Here is a 26,504-nt window from a genome sequence, read left to right on the forward strand (position 1 = left end):
TGTTGTAATGCTTCGGCAGCTCTGTACTTGAAACAGTTATGCTAATAAAGCTGAACTGAACTTAACTGAACTGAGAGAGAGAGAGAGAGAGAGAGAGAGATCGAGAGATACAGTGAGAGAGATACAGAGAGAGATAAAGAGAGAGATACAGAGAGAGAGAGATAGAGAGATACAGTAAGAGAGAGAGAGATATAGACAAATATATATATATAGAGGGAGAGAGAGCGAGAGAGAGAGAGAGAGAAAGCAATAGAGACCGAGAGAGAGAGAGAGAGAGAGAGAGAGAGAGCGAGAGAGAGAGAGAGGGAGAGAGGCAGGTCATGTATTTGAATGGCGTCTCTGTTGATTGCGGGACTGATGAAGACTCAGCGATAACAGAGATAGACCGAGCGCGTACGTGCAGAGACGACACTGCACGTACCTACTGATCAGGGTGCGTGGGTGTGGGAGAGTTTGTTTATTTGTTTGTTTGTTTTTCTATATTTTCTGGATAAAATATTGTGACTTTGTAAAGACACTCCAGGTTTCTTTATTCTTCTTTATGTATTTTTACATATATGTACAAACAAATGATCACTATGTACATAGAACCTAGTACTATTGCATACATACACACACACATATATATATATATATATATATATATATATATATATATATAAACTAATAATGCTTATATGCTTCACTTAATAATGCTTCAGAAAATTGTTATAACACAAGTGTCTCTATTCACTGTGCTAATAAACCACGCTTGGATTCCTTTTAAATGGAAAATTACCTGTGCATAATTATAGAGCATCTATAACACATATTAACTACTAGAAAAAGACATTATAAGACATTATAAACTTTATTTTGATAATCTGAGGTGAACATTTAATTCCACCGAAATTACAAAAGCGCAGATATATTATTGCAATGTAAACATCTTTAATCCTTAATTATCACTAAAACACAGATTACAGTAAACACAACTGTTCTGTACATTTGTTTGTCCTACAGTGACCAAATATACCCAGAATATATAAGTGGCCCCTCATCAACGTCTCAGGGCTGGAAGCTCTCACTGCAGATCCAGCAATAAGAAAACATACAGTATATTATAGAGTGACAGACACTGACTGACACTTCAACAGTACAACGTTTAACATTTTAATGTGAATAAACTACAATATCAATCACCTGAAGCACTCAGTGATGGCATGTTTATAACATTTTATAGCTGTTAATAAGTTTTATAGGTGCTTTATAACTACGTACAGGTATCTGTTTTTAAGGTACTGTAATGGACAGTGACATGTTTTTAGTCATTAGAGAATTAGTTGTAGTGCATTATTACAGCCGTATGATGCATTATTAGAGTTGTTAACACATTGTTACCAACTTACAAAGAGCTATAAGCACATTTATAGCTATTTATGAATACAGACACCATAGAAATTCTTACTGCTTAATATCTTGTCTTGACATAATTTGAAAATGTCTGTTGCTCTTTACATTGTGTGTAAATTTCACAATAAATGGACCAAAAGAAATGGCTCAAAATTGACTTACATTAAAAGTAAAGTATGTTTTTTCCTTCTCCTGTAAAGTTACCATGTTGGAGATACGAGGTTTTGTTCTGACAACAGTGATATATATATGTATATGTACATGTGAATATCTTGATAAAACCTTTAAATTGAGTATATTTCTGCATTTCTATTGTAATACTACAGATATTTCTACAGGAGTCGTATCTTATAGTAAATTCATACTGTCACTGTAGTTTACTTCAGTTTAATACACTCACTATTGTGGATTAGCTGAAGACAGCACTACAGAAATATTATATAGAAATGAAAATATTGTAGATTATTATGGACTGTTACTCTCTGGTGAGCCCTCAAAGCCCTCCAGGCCTTCTGAGACAGCCTAATGATTTCTGTGATGTAAAAAAATATACGTTTGTAACTTGTAGTTCACTTTTATTTAACATAATCATCATATACATTGTATTTCATCTCTGCAAGCATTGCATTATTGTTCTAATCTCACTGTTAAGTTTGGGTTGGAAACTATTGGTTAGGACTTCAGGAGCTGAACTGAAGGCCTGATGGATCAGATTAACCACTAACGTTATTATGAACTGACAGCAGAATCAAGCAAGTTTTAATGACAATAGGTCCTTTTTCACATTTCTGCATTTTTTTCCGCTGGAAGTGCTCGTTGCAGCGTAACGCTGCTTCCACTAAAGTAACAACAACAGCAACGATGATGAGTAGAGCATGTACAGCTTACCCAAGTGCTCGAGCTTGAAGCATAAACAGCCTAAAGCATAAAAACAATTTCAGTGGTTTATCGGCTGACCATGAGCAGAGGAAAATGGGTTTGTATAATTAAGGAATAAACTTTGTCATACGGAGGAAAAGAATTTCTGTTTCTGCTTTTCAGCATTGCTGACTAACGTTAACATGCAGTTTGTGCTTTAAAGTTGCTGCTGCAGCTGCTTTCAGAGGAACAGTTTTCATTTTCTCCCTCAAAAGCTGTCAGTATCTGAGTGAGCGAGTCCAGATAATAATAATTCTGGCTTTCCTATGTGATCGTTGGTTGACTACCGGGTAGATGTCAGGCATGTGGGCCAGAATAGGGCCAGATCCTGGACAGCTTCTTACCATTTTGCCTCGTGTCTACATTCATGGGACAATTCTGGTGTGAATGTTGTGGACCAACAATGTAGTTAGGCCAGACTGGGGCCAAATTTGGGCCATATCGTTTAGTTCTACTCATTTTACAGTGTGTGGGCCAAATCTGGGCCGAGGACCCAGTCGTATATTGGGCCAGAACAAACCAAGGATGTGACCCACAAGTGGGCCAGACAAATTTTGTTAACTGGGAGTGCTCGGTGGAGAGTAGATGTCCGTTCACTGGTGTTTGTGTAAAACGTCAACAGTGGCGCTACAGACCCTGACGACCCGGCGCACCACCTTCCTGCTATGTGTGCGATAGCTTAGCTTTTCGCTAACTAGTTTATGGTTAGTGAGCTGTTTCAACATCTCCAGCTAGCATGGCTAATTTAGCTTTTTAGTTATAGTTATTTTCACCTTTCCATCTTTTATCACTCCGTAGACGTTGGCTGACGTTACTTTACTCTGATAGCTGTGAAGGAGTTTTTCCACAAATCACTTATATCCATAATTCAGCTTGGACGCCCCCATTGTTGTGTGTTTTGTTCTCCAACGGTTCTAGACACATCCTCGCATTTCAGTCTTGGCAGCTATGACAAAGATAAAGTGACGCATCTTTCTGTGCTGAGCCGAAGTGATACGAACGCCAGTATTTATGAGGTTAGTAACTGTCCGTAAGGCACTAAAACTTGTTTTACCCAGCGTTTACACACTTCCGCTTCCTGTGAAAAGGGTCTATGAGACCAGTTCACTGCACTAGCATTAGCTTAGCCAGATTTCAGTTAGCTATTAGGAGTGGAAGCAGGACTCTGTGCTGAAACTGCTACAAACAAGGTCAAATATATCCTCATATCGGTTACAAGCTTGAGATAAAACATATGGAAGTCTTTTACAAGCTTTAAATGTCCATGTTGAATCTAGAACGACCAAAACATGTTAATGGGAATTGCTGTTAGCTTAGCGTTACCACTCTGCTAGGGGCTCTAGCTCTGTGCACTACTGTAGTGCTGTTTACAGTAATCTATAATACGTATATTCTGTGGTAAAATATAGTGATTTCAGTGGTGAACCATGACTGGTAGAGTTGAGCTTCGTTTCAGGCCATAAATCCTAAAGCTAGGTCAAAAAAACGAGGAAAAAACAAGATACTACAACAATACTAATTTCCGCTAGCGCCCCAATGGGATTTCCTATATAATATTATTAATGCTACAGCTCTAATAGTCACAGGTCGTCACCAGAATAACTATAGTTCAGTGCAGGATACGACACACGTGTTATATATTACTATAAAACAGCACAGCATCATTAATACAGAGGAGAAAATACTAAACTTTATTACAGAAGTTCATGCAGCACTACAGACATTCCTGCAGCGTCACTGTAGCTCAGTTTTTGCGAAGAGCTTCTGCGAGTTGATATTTACTGGCTTTTTCTTGATCTGTGTTCTCATTTCCTGAATGAACTTCCTCAGTAATCAGTGTAATCCAGATAGCCCTGCATAACGACCAGGGGGAAAACAAAAACCAACAAAAAAAAAACAATAATCAACCAAAACAGGAACCGTATTAATCTCTCAGTGAGGGCCGAGCTCAGCCACCTTCCTGTTTAACGTTCCTGCCACTCAAGTGTTTATGACAGTGATGGCTCGGCCTCGCCGGCCAGACCTTCACCCAGAAAGGGCCAGTGTTGAAACGGCGCTGTACGTACGAACATTTTGGGGGTCCTAAATGACATGCTACTTTGGGGTCTCTCTCCTGCCTTGGTGAAGTGATTTTGTATGCAAGAATGAAAAAGAATGAAAACGTCTTTCATTTTGATCACAAAAAAGAAAGTGTCATTAATTCTGTGAGTTGAAATGAAACTCAGTGAAACAATATTTGCCTGCATACAGGTGAAATAGAGGCTTTAAAGCAGTAAATATATTTTGGATATGCAAAAAAAACAGAAAAAAACAAAAAAACAAAACAATAAATGTCGCTGCTGTCGGAACAAAACTTCGTATCTCGAAAATGGTGACTTTACAGGGGAAGCAAAAAACATACTTCATTTTTAATGTAAGTCAATGGAACCAGAATTCTTTCCAGGTGATTTTGAGCTGTTTCTTTTGGTCCATTCATTGTGAAATTTACGCACAATGTAAAGGTCAACAGGTATTTTCAAATTATGTCAAAAACTGAAAAACGACAAAAATGGAGATATGAGGTTTTGTTCTGACAGCAGCGAAATGCTTCAAATTTCAGCGCCTCTAACTCAGAACACCTTCCTGCATCTCGGCCACCAAAATACGATCAGTTTCCATATCCTACAGTTTTCTTGTATTTTTGTTTTCTCTCTTTTTATGTCTTAGAAATAAACAGGCTATGTTTGTTACTGTGCCTTTAAGACTGATATATGCCTCTGTTCTGATTGGCTGTTCTGTATTGTTCCTCATTTAAAAGCAGTCTGGACTGAAACATCCTTATAACATCAGTGTGAGTGGGCGGGGCTAAACGGTAGGCTGAACAGGTGGATGGTTAGTGAATAAAAAACAGGTTATTTATGCAGTTTAGTTGTCATATATGGACTGTATGGACTGGGAGTGAATGGTATTGAGTTTAACAGCATCAACATAATCATCAAAACCTCTTTTATTGTATATATATATCATTAATTCATATATATCCAATAAAAAATAACTATATTATTAATTATATTTTATATATATGTAATTAACTCTCAGGTTATCTTCAAATTAACTAACATATTTATCCTTGGGTTAAATTTAAACGCCAGAAAAAAAGATTATATTAAAACTGTTACCCATGGTTATGCGTCAGGTACTTTGTTTCTTCGCAAATAAATAAATAAATAAATGTCAATCATTTATTTAATGGCGTTAAACATGGCGTTTTATCTTATATGTAAATTAATTATATAAATATCTTTGTTTATTTTTTTTTTTTTAAATCTATTGAACTGTAGTTGCAGGACCCCTTGTTGCTCGGGGGGCACCAGCGTCTGCTGAGACAGCTCATAAGCTGCAAAGACATTTTTCAAGCGAATTAAGGTCCCCACAACCACAAAACCTGGAGGACTTGATCCCCACAGAGGCCTAAAAACGCTCTCTGTAAAAATAAATCCGCTGCGTTGTGTCGCCCTCTAGTGGAAACAGCGCATTATAATGCTGCACTCGGAGCAGATGAACCACAGAACAGCGCATTATTATTATCTCCATTATTATCTGTCTTCTGTCTGATTAAAGCGGATCAAAGCGGACTGTGACTCACGAGCCGCCCTTAAGCTTTAAAAGTCACCGGAAGCCACGCTGGCAGAGTTCATCCTGTGATGACCTTCAGAGGAACGAGCGAAAACACGAATCAGCCACAGACTGTGAGGTAAACCGAGAGGCTGCCATGCCAGAGCCGGTTTATGAGGAGCCTGGCCGCTTCCTATTCAAAAACAGGACTGCTGAACAGCAGGGGGCGCCCGCGAGGGAGTCCTCAATGAATGTGAGTGAATGGCGCTCAACAGCTAAAAACGAACAGTTAAAATAGTTTCTAATCACTGAACCAGAACTTTCCTTTAATTCTAGAAAGTAGAAGGATGGATTTTACTAAAAAAACAAAGAAATCTCACCTGTATGTTTCCTTTTTTCTACAGAAAACGGGTTTTGGGCAGCAGAAGGCGGGCTTTACTGCTAGAGCGTGATGATTAATTGGCGAGCGGAGCAGCTCATTGGCTGTTCGCGCTCACTGACGTCATGGACGTACATGGGGCGCTGTTTTAAACTCCTATAACTCGAGTTTAAAAGCTCTTAAAAATATAACAGCAGTTTTAAAATGTTTTATGCTGTTCTGTGTTCAGGAAATGATTGTATTCTTTTACATTAAAAATGTTTCAGCATTTATAAACTATGATTTTGCTCAAATGCTCCATATCAACCCATTCATTCTGCACTCGCTCGGGAGCGCCTTCTAGCGTTTGAGAAACCAGGAAGAGACTGCAGAGTGGTACGTCTCCTCTCTACAGGTTCTCTGGCCACGCCTGGTCAAGTGAATGAGGCGAAAAGGGGGTTCAGTTCCAGCTTCGCCCCGCCCCCCTCTCCGTCTCCCGGGGCAACAGCAGCGTCCTGTGCTGAAAGGCTGAAGGCCTGTCTGAACAAACATGAAAACTGATTTTTTCTGAAAGTCAATTCAGGCTCTCGGCGTCATTTATTATCTCAGGTTCAGCACCGTTTCCTCTCTGAGTGGAGAGAAGAAAACTAAAGCTCAGCTTTCTGTTCCAAAACATGATATGAATCGCGGATCAGAGAGAGATACAATTAAATATGATTTTTGAAATGTAAATTAAATATAATATATACTAAATAATAAATAATAATAATAGCAATAATAATAACAATAATAATAATAATTATAATAATTTACTGTCATTGTAATAGTTTCTGAACACAGTTTAACGCTCGTTTTGTTGAGGACTCTTATTTTGACAGGTCCGTTAAAATAATGACTCCTGTCATTCATACTGTACTACTACTACTACTACTTACTACTACTACTGCTACTACTACTACTACTACTACTAATAATAATAATAATAATAATAATAATAATAATTTCATTTAAACTCTTATTTTAAGAGGCTATTAGACTCTTATTTTGACAGGTCCGTTAAAATAATGACTCCTGTCATTTATACTGTAATGATAATAATAATAATAATAATTATTATTATTATTATTATTATTATTATTATTAAATAATAATAATTATTATTAAATAATAATAATAATATTTTCACTCATTGTAATATTTTATGAACCCAGTTTGACGCTCGTCTTGTTGAGGACTCTTATTTTGACAGGTCCGTTAAAATACCGACTCCGGTCAGTTACACTGTGGGGTCCTTCACGGTCAGAGAGCCATTTCTCCGTTCAGACACAGCTGATCGCGGCTCCGCGGCTCGGCTTTAAAGTACGCCTCGAAACCCTTCGGTTCAGCCGAAACCGGGTCAGCAACCCCGACCTTCTCTTCCGCGGAGAGGAACCGCCGGTCTGAGCAGCAGCGGGGAGTCTGACGTCAACAGCCATGAACCCCGAATAGTGAGTACCAGAGCCGTGAAGTCACCAGAACCGGATCTAGACGAGCTTCATTCGGCACACAGCCGGACAGAGAACCCGGAGAGCTTTAGCTCTCTGATTAGACACATTACAGCCGGACAGAGAACCCGGAGAGCTTTAGCTGTCTGATTAGACACATTACAGCCGGACAGAGAACCCGGAGAGCTTTAGCTCTCTGATTAGACACATTACAGCCGGACAGAGAACCCGGAGAGCTTTAGCTCTCTGATTAGACACATTACAGCCGGACAGAGAACCCGGAGAGCTTTAGCTGTCTGATTAGACACATTACAGTCGGACAGAGAACCCGGAGAGCTTTAGCTCTCTGATTAGACACATTACAGCCGGACAGAGAACCCGGAGAGCTTTAGCTGTCTGATTAGACACATTACAGCCGGACAGAGAACCCGGAGAGCTTTAGCTCTCTAATTAGACATATTACAGCTGATCAGAGAACCCGGACAGCTTTAGCTCTGATTAGACACATTACAGCTGATCAGAGAACCCGGAGAGCTTTAGCTCTGATTAGACACATTACAGCCGGACAGAGAACCCGGAGAGCTTTAGCTGTCTGATTAGACACATTACAGTCGGACAGAGAACCCGGAGAGCTTTAGCTCTCTGATTAGACACATTACAGCTGATCAGAGAACCCGGAGAGCTTTAGCTGTCTGATTAGACACATTACAGTCGGACAGAGAACCCGGAGAGCTTTAGCTCTCTGATTAGACACATTACAGCCGGACAGAGAACCCGGAGAGCTTTAGCTCTCTGATTAGACACATTACAGCTGATCAGAGAACCCGGACAGCTTTAGCTCTGATTAGACACATTACAGCTGATCAGAGAACCCGGAGAGCTTTAGCTGTCTGATTAGACACATTACAGTCGGACAGAGAACCCGGAGAGCTTTAGCTCTCTGATTAGACACATTACAGCTGATCAGAGAACCCGGAGAGCTTTAGCTCTCTGATTAGACACATTACAGCCGGACAGAGAACCCGGAGAGCTTTAGCTCTCTAATTAGACATATTACAGCTGATCAGAGAACCCGGACAGCTTTAGCTCTGATTAGACACATTACAGCTGATCAGAGAACCCGGAGAGCTTTAGCTCTGATTAGACACATTACAGCCGGACAGAGAACCCGGAGAGCTTTAGCTGTCTGATTAGACACATTACAGTCGGACAGAGAACCCGGAGAGCTTTAGCTCTCTGATTAGACACATTACAGCTGATCAGAGAACCCGGAGAGCTTTAGCTGTCTGATTAGACACATTACAGTCGGACAGAGAACCCGGAGAGCTTTAGCTCTCTGATTAGACACATTACAGCCGGACAGAGAACCCGGAGAGCTTTAGCTCTCTGATTAGACACATTACAGCTGATCAGAGAACCCGGAGAGCTTTAGCTCTGATTAGACACATTACAGCTGATCAGAGAACCCGGAGAGCTTTAGCTGTCTGATTAGACACATTACAGTCGGACAGAGAACCCGGAGAGCTTTAGCTCTCTGATTAGACACATTACAGCTGATCAGAGAACCCGGAGAGCTTTAGCTCTCTGATTAGACACATTACAGCCGGACAGAGTCAAAACGCTGACTAACTACACCCTTAAAAAGAGGGTTCTTCAGGGGTTCTTCAGTAAAGGCAAAGGTCCTTAGAACCACAAGTTCTATATAGAACCATTTCATGCTTAAATGGTTCTTCAGATTGATTGGGAATGTGTTGTATATGATTCTGTATAGAACCTTTTCGAAAGTGGTTCTATTTAGCACCAACAAAGGGTTCTTCTATTGTTACAAGATTGGCATCCTAACAATAGAAGAACCCTTTCTGGTGCTATAATATACACTTTTATGGTTCTTCTGGGGTTCTTTAATAAAGGGAATCATTCTGTTTAGAACCTTGGGTTCTATATAGAACCATTTCATGCTTAAATTGTTCTTCAGATTGATTGAGAATGTGTTGGGTATGGTTCTACACAGAACCTGTTTGAAAATGGTTCTATATAGCACCTAAAGTGTTCTTCTATTGTTAGGATGTCAAGCTTGTTTCAATAGAAGAACCCCATTTGGTGTGTGTAGAACCATTTTCAGAAATGTTCTGTATAGATCCATATACAGTGCATTCTCCATCAATATGAAGAATGGCCAGAACCATTAAAGCAGGAAATGGTTCTACATAGAACTCATGGTTCTAAATAGAACCCTTGCCTTTACTAAACTTACTTTACTCTTGAAGAACCATCTTTTTAAGAGTGTACATTATAGCACCAAAAAGGGTTCTGCTGCCATTGTTAAAACGTCAAGCTTGTAACCATAGAAGAACCCTTTTTTGGTGCTAAATAGAACCATTTTCAAAAAGGTTCTATATAGAACCATATACAACACATTCTCCATCAATCTGAAGAACAATTTCACCATGCGGAGAACCATTTAAGCATGAAATGGTTCTGTACAGAACTTATCGTTTCATGTAGAACCATCGCCTTTCCTAAAGAACCCTTGAAGAACAATGTTCAGTGTGTAGGAAACTAACTTAGCCTTAGCTAGAAATGCTGAGGGCAGCTTTGCTCTGTCCTCACAGTTTTCCCACTTCCAGTCTCGTAGCCCACCTGTTCTGCTCAGAGGGGTGTTCTAGCTGATGGTCAGGTCTTTATGGAGCTGAATCAGGCGTGTAGGAGTAGAAGAACCCAACACTGCCCAGTGCAGGTCCAGACTGCAGGTGGGGAACACCTGTGTAGGTGTTCTAACGCTGGTATTTTGACCTGTAGGGCTTCTTCAGAGGGGCTGATAAAACGTTATCCTCACAGGTTAATAAGTGTTTAGGTTGGTCTTTTATGCTCACCACTGTAGAACTAAGGCTGTTAAGGCTGTTAAAGGGCAATTCCACCAATTTGTTCAGAATTTTTGGATAATTCACAAAAATCAGTGGTTAAGAGTTATTCAGAGTGGTTTGATGTGAGATGGTTCACTGTAGAGAAACCTACAGACTCAGATTTCAGTGCATTCATAACCATTTGATATAATAACTTTCTTTGAGGGAGCTTTTAGAGGCATTAAGCTCTTCAGTTGTCTGGTTCCCATCACCACCACTGTGAACAGTTCTGATATGGCAAGTTTCTCTAGAATGGAGCATTTCACAGGAACCGCTCTGAACGACTTTGTTTACGTTTTAACCATTTAATTTTGTAGAATTTTTGAAAAATTGGTGGAGTTCCCCTTTAAAACTAAGGTGTGTGGATCTGAGAGCTGTGTTGCAAGGCAGCTGCGTGTCCAGCCTTCCGTCATCCATTAGTCACATCGTTAGCTAATAATCCGGTCCTTCTGGAGATGAATCGGGTGCGTTGGAGCAGGAAAAACACGACACTGTACGATTTAGTGTTCAAACTCACTGATGAAGTTCACCCAAACTAGGTAACGAGCAATGAAGGGGGTGAAAGTGACCATGTAAGAGCACTGAAACCTGTTTTTGTCACCTGCACTGCACATTTTAATGTTTCACTTCTAATAAAGTGACGTCCTCCCGGAGCTGAAGAGCTTCTAGAGTTAGACAGATGGATGGAGAAGGAGCAGGGGTTACCTAGGCAACCGCAAAAGTGACGGGTTGCTAGGTTACGTTCCTGATGTAAATACAGCAGCCGTCAGCTATCATCACCTCTATGCATAATAAGCTTACATGCTGAAAAATAAAGGACTTAAGCACCAGTAACACTCGTTTTGAAGTGTGTGTTGATGCGGCTGCTACTGAGTAGCACGTTTAACGCCTTAAGTGTCAAAAATATCGACAGTTGTACGTAAAAGGTCAGTTTTTGTCTAAAATGGAGACCCTACAGTGCAGCTCCTGTCACCTTAAAGGGGAGTTCCACAGATTTGTCCAAACTTTCTGCGTAAATCCGTCACGTAGATGTAAACAGAGTCATTCAGAGTGGTTTGGTGTGAAATGGTTCACTGTAGAGAAACTTATAGGCTCAGATTCCTCTACAGTGGTGGTGATAGGAACCAGGGGTCACAGTGAACCTACACGAGTCTTCTGAGTGTTTATATGTAATGTTGATGATGGTAAAATAGTGGTTAATCTGACAAAATAAGTTTTCTTTGGGGATTATTCTGCCTTAAAACTTACTGCGTGCATCTCTTCACCATGAACAGGTTAAAAAATGACGTATAAGGCAAGAATCTTATCCCAAAACTATCATAAATGGTTCACTGTTGAGAAACTTATAGACTCAGATGTCTTTACAGTGGTGGTGATAGGAACCAGGGGGTCACAATGACTACAACACAAATACAGCCATTTTATTTACAATACAAAACCACCAGATAGCCAACTCGTGTCTTCTGAGTGTTTATCTGTAATGCTGATGATGGTAAAATGGTGGTTAATCTGACTGTTTAATCAGACTGTTCTACCTTAAATCTCCCTGTGTGTATCTTTCCACCCTAAACGGATCAAAAAATGACGTCTAAGGCCAAAATCATACCCCAAAACTATCGTAAAACAAAGTCTCAGACATCAGGCAGTGAATTCATAACCATTTCATGTAATAACTTTCTGTGAGGGAGCTTTTAGAGACATTAAACTCTTCAGACGTCTGGTTCCCATCACCACCACTGTGAACAATTCTGACTCTCTAAGTTTCTCTAGAACAGAGCATTTCACACCAAACCCCTCTGAATGACTGTTTATTACTAAGCCATAACTGAACTGTACAGAAATATTGAAAAAATGGTTGAATTCCCTTTAACCAAGGTTAACCATGGTCCCACCAGAGAGAGCTGGATGGGTTCCTTTTACCGGAGAACATGGGCTTCGGTTTTTGGAAAAGAGAAGTGAGATGTTCACACCATGATATGTTGGAACATCTCAGTCATTTCATGATTCTCACCAAATATCTGAATAATAATGATAAGAATGAGAATAAACCTATAAAAGCTATACTTTTGGAGCAGCTGTGTTCTGGAAACAGATGTTTTAGCGTTCACAAAGCTCATAAAAACGTCTTAAGGTCTTAAAACAGCAGTTTAACTGATCTAGATACATTTCAGTGTTTGTTTAAGTTGACTTGAGGTGGCAGCTGTTAGCAAACCGGCTAGCGCTAGCTTGCTAACTAGCTAAATAACTTCTCGCCTCCTTAACAACGTTTTTCTGCTTAATATTGGGCGTGAAAACAGGGTGAAATAAAATGTATTTTAAGTTTCTCTCGCTTGAACGGGGTCCAAACCGAGCTTTAATGGTCAGTTTTTGCCGGACTTTGGCTTGAAAATGTGCCACGTCGTTAGCCTGCTAGGTTAGCTTAGCCGGCTTGGCTCAGATGCCGGCTACAGTAAACAGACGACACTGGTCAGCTTCTTAGCGGAATTTTCCCGTTCCACCTTAAATGTTGCACCATTTAAGGTGGAACGGGTCAATTATAACAAGAAGCGGGTGAATTGGAAGCTAGATTTAGCCTCGTGTTAAACAGGACATCTGAGCACAAGTGTCCAACTTAGACACGAATAAAATAAACAGTGTTTAAAATGTGTTAAGTCACTGAGGGCTGTTAGCAAAACAGTAAGTGGCTTAATATGAGGTCATCTTCAGCTTAATGTCTGTTTTGCTGTGCTTTTACTCCATTTCTCTACAAAAAATAGTCATATCAGTGTTGTTGACCACAGTCTTAGTAAATAAGACTCTGTTTTCTGGGAATCTTTGAGCTGCTTGTGTTTCTAAAATGATTTTTAAAGCTAAAGAGCCCAAACTAAGGTGTTTTGTTTACTTATTTTTTCATTTGTCAACGTTTTATACCCCCATTCTTTGTTTTATTTTCAGTCTTACTATAATATTTTGAGTCACATCTGGGTCACATGATTTCTAGTAACATCCCTCTTGTCAGTATTAAACAGTGGTCTGTGATGTGAGTGAGGGGGGATGTGGCTGTGCTGGCTGTAGGACTGTGTTTATGTTAGGATGGCAAGTTCAGATCGGAAGCTTATCTTTGCCGTCCATCTCTCTTATCAACACTGACTGATCACCCACACTTTCATTCTCAGTCAGTTGTGGCAGCAGCTGGTCATGATGCCGGTAGTCAGTCTTTAAGTGGTCTTAGCTGGATGTAGCTTTTTTGCAGCAATTTGAAATGAAAATGAATCAGCAGAAACAGGTGCCCACTTGATCATTCGCTTACTGTTTTCTTCAACAATATTACTAATTATATCTTCAGTAGTGAACCTGAGCTTTAGGAAGGCACTATTTAAATAGAATGTATTATTATTAGTAGTAGTATTATTAGTATTATTATTATTACTATTATTATTATTATTAGAGATGTCACCGACCTGACATCAGCAGAAAATGCTGGATTACACATATAGAAGAAGTAAAAATGAATGTTTGAGTAGTTTCAGTAGGAATGTCTACTTTTAGGTGTTCATCTTAAGTGAAGGTAACTTTAGAGCTTATCGGTATCAGAAAAAAAGTGATATTGTGCCATCTTTATTAATAATAATTATAATAATACAATTAATTATTATTATTATTATTATTATTTATCAATACCGCTATACTTTGTAGCCAAAATGTAGGGCTCACTTGGCCCATAATCAGAATCCAAAACTGGAAAAAAGCTGAAAATAAATAAATATCAGAAATCAACAACAGAGAACAGCGACTCTTCCAAAGCAGTGAATCCCATTGGATTCCAATTCCAAAAGGTTTTATTTTTTGTTGTGTTGTTTTTTTTTGTTTGTTTGTTTTTTTAAAACTATTTTTGGACAGATTTTCAATGGCTGAAATTTTGATGCATCCCATATATTTGATTTTGTGCTGCTTTTTCCAGCTCAGGTGTTTAGTATAAGGATTATAAGCGTCTTCCTCTCGATATACTTCGGTTTCTTTTATATTGCTATATTTCTGTTATTTTTTTTTATATGTTATGGTTATTGTGTTTTGTATATGTGGTTAAATTTGAAGCCTACAAACTGCCAAAGTGAGAGTCCCATACTTACAGTAATGTTCAGTGTGTTCAAGACTAAGTAGTGTAAAATCAGTAAAAATCTGACATTCTAAATATTCAGTACTTTATTTTATTACCTCCTCTATTCTACTCTTTTATTTACTCACTGTGTTACTGGATCGTGACGTATTGCCAAGACAAATTCCTGTAGAGGTCCAGAGCCGGACCTCATTCTTATCACATGTGATTTATGTGGTTTGCTGTGTGTTTCTCTCTGTTTCAGTGACTACCTGTTCAAACTGCTGCTGATTGGAGACTCTGGGGTTGGGAAGTCCTGCCTTCTCCTCCGTTTTGCAGTGAGTGGCCACACGGCTTTGGCTTTATAGAGGGTTTTTTGTGATTATCAAGGCTGGTGGTTTTGCTGACTTGTGCAAGTTCATGAACTGCTTATCACTCTGTCCGCACCCACAGTGAGATAGTGGCTGTTCTGTCACAGATGTTCAGCCTAGCTGGCCGTCAAAGAGACCCTGTTCAGCCATCCTGCACGGTTTTATAGAGGCTCATCATCCCCTCATTTTCCCTCTCTCCCTCTCTCTGTTTTTTATCTCCTTCCTCAGGACGACACATACACCGAGAGCTACATCAGCACAATCGGCGTCGACTTCAAAATCAGAACAATAGAGCTGGATGGCAAGACCATCAAACTACAGATTGTAAGTGTGTTATTCTCCTTTGCCTGCTGGTGCACGATGATGTAATCAGAAATCAGCAGATGTTTTAGAGGTGGGGCAAAAGTCAATACATTTTGATGAAGGATTATGAGAAAACAAGAGTTATAATCTTTTAAATGCATTACATGGCCAGGGAGCTGAAGATTTCACGTGGACTTTAATGTTTTCTGCTTGGATTGGGGAATGAAGCAGAGGGCAGTGAGAACAAAGCCTTAAAACGTTTCCAAAAGCCACAGTCTGAAGCCCGTGTGTCAAAATCACGGCCCGTGGGCCAAGTCAGGGCCGCGGCACAGTCCTATTCGGCCTGCAAAATCATTTAAATTTTCTATTAATATTAGCCCATTTCACCATGAGCTGCACTATGGTTCCCAGCAGGCACGGCAACCCAATATGTGCTCCCACTCCCTCCCCAGCAATGATCTATGGGACAGCACCACAAAAACAAACCAAAAAAAAAAGATGCCACGTGTTTAGTTCGAGTGAATGGGCAGTTTTAAAAAGCCTACTGTACATCAGGGACATTTAAAGAGGTTTAACAGTGATCTGCAGCTAATGTAGTCCATTTTTTAATGTAAAACAATTAGTTTTCATTTAATTTTTTTTTTATGATTCATTTTTTATTATTTTCAATTTAAAGAACCACCCCCCCATTCCAGCCCCGACCCACACACACATGGGACTTACAAGAGAGAAAAAAAACATCGCTACAACATAGAACACTTGAGAATTACATCATTCACAACTTAAACACAGCATATAGTTAAGCAAGCACGAGGGTCCAGACTTTAGAAAAACCGTGAATCCAGGGCCAGCATTACTAATTGATGCTCCATCTATCTATTTGTCCCTCTACGACTCTTTATTGGCCCACGGATTTGTTGAGATTTTTTAAAATGGCCCTTTTAGTGGTTGAGTTTGACACCCCTGGTCTAATAAGTGGGCAGAGCCTTTAATGAAAACCTTACATTATGATCTCCAGCTCCTGTGCGAAAGGTTTAGGCACCTAGGCACATTGTGTAAAACCATTTTCTGGGCAGTAAGTGTGTTTGAGCTTGTATAAAGACACCTTTTAATATCAGAATAAATATAAACAAACATTAATGCAGTAAAGGGTTACAGACGTTGCTTGTTTTCATAAATCATAGTATAGAAGTTTGCTTCCAGATTTCTCCTGTATGGCCTCAGACTTCACATAGATTTGTTAAATTCAACAAGCAGGGGTGAGGGATCGAGCGAACTGCAGTGTCGACTTCAGCAGCGGAATCCAGAACTCATCGCGACCTGGTGCAATTCGCTTGTGAAACCTGAAAATTATGGTGGACAAAGCTGTTTATAAGCTGCAGCAATAAATGACTTTAAAAAGCTTCACATTTTCCTTAAAATTCAATTTACTGGGCTTTCAGTTATAAACTACTCCCATCTGTTCTACACAACTGCTGATACAACTTGGTCACTTGCTAAAGGCTACATGGCTGACAAGAACAAAAGGAAAGGCATTACAGCACAGCTCTGCACCAAGTTTATAGCCAGACACAGCATTTACTCACACACGTTACGCACGTTGTGCTCAAACTTCTTAGAAAACGCTTTGCATTGCAAAGTTTGCACGGCTATCTGATTAGCTCACTAAGGCTAACCTGCCGAGGGAGAGTGCGTCCATTTGAATAATCTGCTCCTCACTGTCGCCTCCTCCACTTCTGCTGTGAGTGGACACTAGTGTAACGTAGGTGTGACACACATCTCATTGGTGAGTTGAAGTGGGTGAGGGCAAGTTTAAAAAAAAAAGGATTAAACCAGGGCCCTTGATTCCAAACTCCGTTTAAATGAGGCTTAAACTTGTCATAAGTTCTGAATCTTCTCGAAAACGTGTAACTGTGAGGTCACAGATCAGAGATATACATACCTAGATGCCACGTTGTCTGTTGTTCTCTATCTGAGGCAATGCGTTTGCGCGTCCACCATGTTGGAAAGGTCAAGATCCGCTTGTGAACAGATTCACTTGTATTGAGAGGTGATGAGTCTCAGGATTAAATCAGCCAAACTTCCTTATTTCTCAACCGATTTTCACCAAATCTGTTCTGTTATAATCCTCAGACACAGATTAATCCAGGCTGCACGGACTGCTCTCAGTAGCTTTTATTTCTTTAATAACCGTTCGTGATAATTAGCCGTCCGGGCCAGCAGGAAAGTATTCAGTCTGCACCTGACGTTAAAAACCGAGATTAGCGTGAGAAACACAATCAGACACATCAGCAAATCCATCAATGTGTGAATCACTTCTAATCTTAATACATATAAAAATAAAATAAACCCCCAAAACTCAGTAAGTAGGACGAAGCTGAAGTTGGCTTCCTATTCACCAGCTTCTTTTTCCCGTTTTCCCATTCCACCTTAAATGGTGCAGCAGTCACTTTCTTGTGCCTGAAGCTTCACCATTTAAGGTGGAACGGAAAATTAGAATAAGAAGCTGACTTCAGCTTTGTGTAAGAAGGTGCTAAAGTTCATCTATTATGGATATGTACACAGATTAAGGAATGAGATTAATGAATATAATCCTATCCCACTTTCTGAGTGCAATATTCTTGAAATACTGTCCAAAATTGCACTATCTTTCTTGAACTGCTGCTCTGTAATGGTACTGAATGCAGTCCAGCGGTGATGTTAACCGCCCCAAAATAGTGGCGCTGTTGACGAGCCTGGCTGGACCCAACGCTGCATCTAGGTCTGTATATCTATGTCAGAGATGTACAGCCCTGCTGATTTGCTGTTTGTTGTTGGTTCTCAGTGGGACACTGCAGGTCAGGAGAGATTCCGCACCATCACATCCAGTTACTACAGAGGAGCCCACGGAATCATCGTCGTCTATGATGTCACAGACCAGGTGGGCCAACTGTTCCGTTACCATGACGGTGCCGCTCTGTTGTCAGCGGTTGCATTCTGTTCGGTTACTAATGGTTACAGCTTTGGTCTGTGGGCCCATTCATGCATCCTCTTCTTTCCCAGGGGAATCTTGGGTTTCAATCCTATCAATTTCTAATGAAGAGAAAGCCCAGGTGTTTCTCTGGAGCAGGTCCTTTCAGCTGAAGCCTAAACACCATCAGTCTGAGCAGAGTGAAGCAGTTCTTATGGACAAAATGATTTTTCTGGCTTCTTCCACTTTATATAGTTCAATCATTTGGATGTAAACGAAGTCATTCAGAGTGGTTTGGTGTGACATGGTTCATTATAGAGAAACTTACTGACTCAGATGTCTTTACAGTGGTGGTGATGGGAACCAGGGGTCACAAAGTCTAAAACACGAATATAAACATTTTATTTACTGTCTAAAACCACCAGTGAACCTACACGAGTTTCTGAGTTTTATATGTGCTGTTGATGATGGTAAAATAGTGATAAATCTGAGGGATGATTTTTTATGTACCGCTCTGCTGCAAGTTTTCTGATGTGGTCATTGGTATTTCCTTTTTTCACTAAATTATTCAGAGCTTAGTATTTTGGGTCTCTTTTCAATTTAACTGTCAAATCATATTTTGCATAAAGTTAGTTTTCAGTGATAAACATACGTCGTTAAGGCAGGACCCACCTTTTGTCCTTGTTCTCAACATGTAATGCAGAGTATCCTAATTTGAGCAGGAGGTTGGCATGTTGAAACAGTGTGTTTACATGCACTTAATATCTGATAACTGCAGAAAATCTGATTTTGTCAGTAATCCGATCAGTGCGTTTACATGCACTTGAGTAATCAGATAATGTGAAACTCCAGGTCTACATGAGTCAGGCAGTAATCAGATTTCTGCTTTGCAACCAGCCAATAAACTCACAGAAGAAGACGTGACGTAAACATATTGTAAAATTCAAACTTCATGCTGCGGCTTTTTTTAAACATCGACGCACTTAACCTGAAAATATGAACATACATCATCTAGAAGATGAAGAATATTTAACTCCTTCATTTCGTCAAGCGTGTATTTGGTTTCAGCGTCGCTCCAAAAGTGTTTTGCTGCGTCTCACAGCAACACTGCTCACTTATTTCCGGTACCGTGGTCTGTTTTCGCACATGCTCAGACTGAGGAATCCGAAAGAAATCAGAGTAAGAGTTCACATGCACTGAGAAATCTGATTACTGAGCCAAAATCCAGCTCTCTTTATCAGATTTCTTATTCGGATTTCTAGATCGGAGTATGGTGTTTACATGACCATTTGAATAATCAGATAACTGCAGAAATCCGATTATGATCACATTATTAAGTGCATGTATTCCCACTCACTGATTAGTTCACAGGAGTTTGGAATTGCACCGTATGAGCCGTCATATTCCAGTGTTTATTTCTGTTGTCTAGAAAAGCAATAGTTCAGCGATGTACATAATTTCCTTTTACCCAAATGTCTGTCAGCCTAGACATGTTTGGCGCCTATGAAAATAACTGAACACAGTAAAATCAGCTATATTTTATCTGTGCTAATAGTGTGTCATACAGTGTCTGACACCACGTAATCATATCTTTTGGAGACTACTTAGTAACTCAAACTACTTAGCACAGTTTGAGGCAGATGAGTGATTATTTAGGTGCGCAGTTAGCACAGTGCTAATTGGTGAAGTATAGGCTCCTATTATTAATTAGAGATTAGCCTGGTAGTGCCAGTGTGAAACTAAAGCAAAATTCAGACACCACACGTCTGTTTGGCTGATTGACCACATTTGGGGTCAGAGGGGATATTAAGTAAATTCGATTTGCCACCAAACTGTCGCTTTAAGCTCTGATTACTTTGTTGCTCCTCCATTTCTTTCCTCAGGAGTCCTTTAACAATGTGAAGCAGTGGCTGCAGGAGATAGACCGCTATGCCAGCGAGAACGTCAACAAGCTTCTGGTGGGGAACAAGTGTGACCTGACCACCAAGAAAGTGGTGGACTACACGACAGCAAAGGTTAGACGTCTGCTTAATTCAGTTGCCGAGATGTAAACGGAGTCGTTCAGAGTGGTTTGGTGTGAAATGGTTCACTGTAGAGAAACTTAGTGACTCAGATGTCTTTACAGTGATGGTGATGGGAACCAGGGGTCACAGTGTCTACAACACAAATATAGACATTTTATTTACTAGCCAAAACCACCAGTGATCCTACACGAGTCTTCTGAGTTTTATGTGTATTTTTATATGATGGTAAAATAGTGAAACAATCTACATTCCTTGGGTGTAGTATTTGCCTCTCTGTCATGCATGGAGTTTTATAAATGGCCAAAACCTTCTCAGAACAGTTGTAAAACAGGAATAGACATCAGGCAGTGAATTCATAACCATTTCATGTGGTAACTTTCTGTGAAGGAGCTTTTAGAGGTGGACGTCTGGTTCCTATCACCACCACTGTGAACAATTCTCACTCGGTACATTTCTCTAGAACGCAGGATTTCACATTAAACCACTTTGAATGAATTTGTATACATCTAAACCATTTAACCTCCCCAGATATGACAGATCAGTCGAGACATATTTGTGTGTGTTAGCCGCAGGCAGCCATTTAAGACATGTTTGCAATGTTAGCCTCGTAGCACCAGCTCTAAGGCCCAATCCCATTTCACCCCTCGCCCCTACCACTTAAACCTTACCCCTCCGTTTTGTGCATTTACGCCTAGGGGTAGGGTGTCCTGAACTTGTTGAGATAGAGTTGAAGTGTTAGGGCCACATGACCCTCCAAACGGAGGATTTTCAGAGACTCCAAACAGAGTTATGAGAAAAAAAAACATCAAGATGCTGCACAAGCGTCCAAAGAAACCCACAAATGTGAGAATTTTCTCAGCTAAAAATGATGATAACCATCGTATTGTCTTAGTTTAATGTCGTTTAAATGTATTATGGTCCTTTTCTTCATAACAAACATAAAAAAATCCTGCTAGTATGCTAATGTCTCGGTAGCTAGCTAACTAAATTTCTCATTCCACCTTAAATAGTCCAGCAGTTCTGACGCCTGAGGCACCAGAATGTAACTGCTGCATCATTTAAGGTGGAACAGGAGAATTCATACAAGAATCTGTCGAATAGTAGACTTCAGCTTCATATCACTGAAGAATTAGGGGTGGGCGATAATAAATAATTGCCCCCCTCTTTGAAGGCCTATGATGCCCTAAATGTAACTAAAGCCCAGCAGTGAGGAGCTGAACTTTACCCTCCTCTGCTGTCACTGCAGACTGGCAGGGTCGCCTACAGAGCAGCGCTGGTAGCTGTTAATGAAGTGATGCTCTTCTTTATTTGAGGGTCTCATTTCATAGAGAAGATATCAACCACTACCCCAAGTAACTCACTTCTAAGGGGCAAGACGACACTCGAAAACAAGGCGTGGGGTAAAAATAAGAAATGGGATTGGGCCTAAATTAAAGAATTTGGACACCAAACATGTCTTGGCTGACCCAACTACATTATTGTTATTGTTGTCGCCAATATTATTTATCTCTATACAAATACATTTTTCTCTCTGTCTTTCAGGAGTTTGCGGACTCTCTAGGAATTCCGTTCCTGGAGGCCAGTGCGAAAAACGCCACTAACGTGGAGCAGGCCTTCATGACCATGGCGGCAGAGATTAAAAAGAGGATGGGGACAGGGGCCAACGCCGGCGGCTCTGAGAAATCCAACGTCAAAATCCAGAGCACGCCTGTGAAAACCTCCACCGGGGGTTGCTGCTGAGGCCTTACGACTGTACCCAAACAAACAAACAAACAAACAAACAAACGGCCGAGAAAATCAGTGATGTTCCCTACTACCATATGCCTAAGAAGGACAGAGGAAGGTAAAGAGGAGTGTGTGTGTGTGTGTGTGTGTGTGTGTGTGTGTGTGTGTGTGTGTGTGTGTGTGTATGTATCTGACGGAGAGGGTGACAGCGAGAGGTTTGAAGGGTTATAAACTAAACATTGCCTGATGTATCATGCATGCACAAAGCTGCATGGCCAGACTAAACGTTTCCAACAGTCTTGAGCTTCAAATTCAGTAAATGGACAGTTACGCCACCCATGTTAAACAGGTCTATGAGTTCCTCCAGATTGTGAGAAGCTACTGAGGAGCCCGACTGACGTAGACCCTTCGAAACAAGCGGAGAACCCACCTACGCTGCTACAGCTGGGCATGGAGAGCAGAATGCGAATGTCAGAATGTCATAATAGGGCCATTCTGTCTCGTTGCTACGACGACTTCTCTTTGTTTTCTCTCCTTGCGGCTGCTGTCGTGTCTCATTCACAAGGTTGGATTCCTGGTTTTGGTTGTTCTTGGTTTTGTTTATGTGTGTGTGTGTGTGTTTTATTTTAGGGGGGCAGTTCTCATGGTTGGTGTATGGGAGGCCTCTGGATTGTGTAGAAGTGTTTCCCAGCCCCATTCCTGGACCCCAAACTGCAGACTAGTGTCATTTCGTTACCCAAAGACCTTGACGATTAACTTGTGAGACCATGGATAACAGAAGGTGTCTCGTAAATTAATATTCCTCCGTTAGCCAGCACTTTTTAAACCTCATCTCCATCTGCCACATCTGTAGCATATGGTCAGTTACCACACACAGTAATTTCAGTGCAAAAAAGTAAACGAAACAAAATGGATTTAATCAAATTTCACTAGTAACAGACGCCACTAGCGACAAATTATACTGATTTGCAGCTAAATTTATAAAGACATTTGACTCAAGGGATCTTCAGAAATGTGTGTTTTGCATAAACATTTATTCAGATCATCCAGCAGCTGCCCACATGAGCATGTTTTGAGTCTGTACTTTTTTTTTTTAAGTACAGGGTAATGCATTGAAATAATTGTCCATAGTAACTGACCATACACTACAGATCCTGCAGACTGAAATTAGGTTACTAAAATAAGAGCCATAGTACTTCTGTAAGCTAAAAGTGAGGACTGTCCAATAGAAATGTCCCTCAGCTCTTCTCTCATTAGACAGACTTGAGTTTTGGCTTATCTGGCTAACTGAGGTCCTGCTTTGCAAAATGCACTCCAAAACTGGAGCTGGGAAACATCTTCAACACACTCCACTTGACCACTCTGACTGATCCACACTGTAGTCCAGCTCTCTGCACACCTGCTCTAAATGTGATTTACCTGATTAAAAGGGAAACACCAGCCTTTTCAGCCTAATCTGTCTGCTGCTTCTGTATGGTAGGGGTTATTACCACAGACAATAATCTGAACGTGTTTTCCAGTATTTAGGAAAGAACTGAAAACATGTCAACACATAACATACATATAATAAAAGTCAATGGGCAGTTGTTTTAGCAGGGCAGATAGAAGTTAGGTTGAAAAACACTGGGTCCTTTTAGGTGCGTTAGGGGCCAGAATTGGGCAGTAAATGTGGATTAGCTGTAGGGACCTTATGGTTGGGTTGGAAATGTCCAACATCTATCGTCCACTGTACAGCAGTAATGCCTCCAACGAAACCTTTATCCATTCAGCCATTTCTCTGTAAACAACACTCCTTAAAACTCCAAGCTTGTACGTCTGAAGTCCTTCATATGCATCCGCCTTTTCTTGGTGAGTTTAATGATGTGAGCACAAAGCCATAATGTGGATTTCGCTCACTGATGGTGGTGAATTAGTGTCTTCGTGGACCTGCCTTACATACTGTACTTCATACATTGTGGTGCAGATCTCATCTTCCCAAATGAAGTTTGTCTGTATTGTTCAATAAAACCTTTTAAGGTACGCTTAAATTTTCCTTAGTGTGCCTTTAATGTACAACTTCAGTGAACATATTCCTTGTTTTTTTTTGTTTTGTTTTGGTGAACATATACAGTTTTGCTTTAGCTGCTGTCCACAAGTGTCAACAGCATATAGTCATTTCACGGAAGCAGCGATACAGGTGTAGATACAGCAGCTGAACTGCGTGTAGATGAGGTGATCTATACATAAATGAAAGAAAGAACTCTTGATCTGAGAGGAAACTGTCTGAAAGAATGACATGATGATGGGTAGGTAAACTGAAATAAACTCACTCCAATATTTCATTTTGAGAGAGAACCCTGTCGGTTCCTCTTCTTTTTTGGCCTTTTTTGGATAGTGTTCTCGCTTACATATACTATAATGGAAATGTTTAATAAAAATGGTTTTAACTGGACGTTTGTCATGTGTTTGGTGCATGTGGGGAGTTGTTTCCAGCCCTGGAGGGACACAGCGTGTGGCTTGTTATAATAAGATACACACCGATCAGGCATAACATTATGACCACCTCCTTGTTTCTACACTCATTGTCCATTTTATCAGCTCCACTTACTATATAGGTGCACTTTGTAGTTCTACAGTTACAGACTGTAGTCCATCTGTTTCTCTGCATACTTTGTTAGCCCCCTTTTACCCTGTTCTTCAGTGGTCAGGACCCCCATGGACCCTCACAGAGCAGGCACTATTTGGGTGGTGGATCATTCTCAGCACTACAGTGACACTGACGTGGTGGTGGCATGTTAGTGTGTGTTGCACTGGTCTGAGTGGATCAGATACAGCAGAATATATGGCACTTTAAATAAAGTAGCAAATAAATATAAATTGTGCAATAAAATTTGCAGGAAATGCCATATTTATGCTTGGTGTGTCAACTTATTTTCAGGAATTAATAAAAATCTTTGCATATGGAGATTATTACTATATACATGCAACCTTAAAAGTGAGGAACCATCCAATGAAAGATTATCTAAGGAATGTAGATAGATAGATAGATAGATAGATAGATAGATAGATAGATAGATAGATCACTTCATTAAGTTGTCTGTTACAGTAGCACAAAGTACAGTAAAGAACAAAACGAGCAAAAATATTGTTGTGCATGAATCGAAGTAAAGATATAAAATATACTAAAACAACCATAAAATATAATGTGCAGTACGAGACTAAGTAAGTAAAATTGCATAAATATTAAACAGGTGACCATGCAGTGGTGCATGTCACGTCCAGTGGATGAACTAAACACTAAACGATAACGTTATTAGTTGTGCAATATGAAATATATATGGATGTAAACTGTTATTCTGTAGCATCAGCCCAAAGCAAGTTTTAGAAACTATTTTTTTTCTTTATTTTATAAGGTGGGGACCGGGTGGGGTTGTAACATGGGTTAAGCTGTTACACGCCCAGTTTCATTATAAGTAAGCTACAGGGCTGGGAGTGGGGCAGGTCGTAACAGTGGAGCTCTATATACAGTCTTGCCCGTTTTGAGTCATTCTCAAGTTTGACCACTAGAGGGTGCAAACATCATTGCCATCATTGGGTCATCACAGATTCTACAGTATGAGCGTCCATCTCCTCATTCAGAGAATAAAAGGTTTAGCTGGTTAAGTGGAGGATTCTGGGAGCTCATTTATACTTGTGCAGGTCTGTCAATCTCTGACCCCAATCTAGAGCCAAATGCTGACAGAGAACAACCTGATGTGCAAGCTGGATTCAGGAAAGGCAGAGAAACAACAGAAATCACTGCTAATGTACAGTGGATATTTAAAAAAGCTGAGAAATTCAAGAAGGACGTACTACTGCAAAGCTATCAGCTGCGTCGATCATGTAAACCTAAGGAAAGTGTTCAGGAAAGTGAGTATACATCTCATAGTTCTAATGAGGGACGTCTACGCTGATAAACAAGCCACAGGCGTGACAGATGACAGGATAAACAGACTGGGTCCACACTGGCAAGGATGTCCACTATCACCACAGTTGTCTAACCTGTATGCTGAATATATAATAAGAGAAGCTGGAGGACTGGAGGAAGATGCCCAGGAGTTCAGGGTTGGTGGAGAAATCCTTCCACGGCAAAGAAAACAAACAAATGTATCCTTCACCAAATCCGGCCTCACCTCTCAGCCCAGATAACTCTGTTTAAGCTATAATTTTGGCCATACCATCAGAATAAACAACTGAAAATGACCATTATTAAGGTAAAGAGAGGAAGAGGATGATGAGCAACAAAATGGATGGAGATCAGAGAAATCACGACCCCATAGGAACCCCAAAGAACCAAACTGAAGATGGGACATTCTGGAGAGACACCATCCACGTGATCTCCAGGAGTTGGAGCCAACGTCACGGCACCTAATAACAATTTGTTAATGG

At 40.3% G+C, this 26,504-nt stretch overlaps 1 protein-coding gene across 1 annotated transcript; it reads left to right on the plus strand.

The window, feature by feature from the left end:
- Positions 1–7,533: 7,533 nt before the first annotated feature.
- rab1aa (RAB1A, member RAS oncogene family a) lies at positions 7,534–24,528 on the plus strand. Its single transcript, XM_036560259.1, has 6 exons — positions 7,534–7,749; positions 14,990–15,062; positions 15,324–15,419; positions 18,223–18,318; positions 20,232–20,363; positions 21,915–24,528. Exons 1-6 carry the CDS (start codon positions 7,736–7,738, stop codon positions 22,110–22,112), a joined length of 609 nt encoding a protein of 202 aa, XP_036416152.1. The 5' UTR covers positions 7,534–7,735; the 3' UTR covers positions 22,113–24,528.
- The last annotated feature ends 1,976 nt before the right edge of the window (positions 24,529–26,504 follow it).

Source organism: Colossoma macropomum, unplaced genomic scaffold (genome assembly GCF_904425465.1).
Source record: "Colossoma macropomum unplaced genomic scaffold, Colossoma_macropomum, whole genome shotgun sequence".
NCBI classification, from domain to species: Eukaryota; Metazoa; Chordata; class Actinopteri; order Characiformes; family Serrasalmidae; genus Colossoma; species Colossoma macropomum.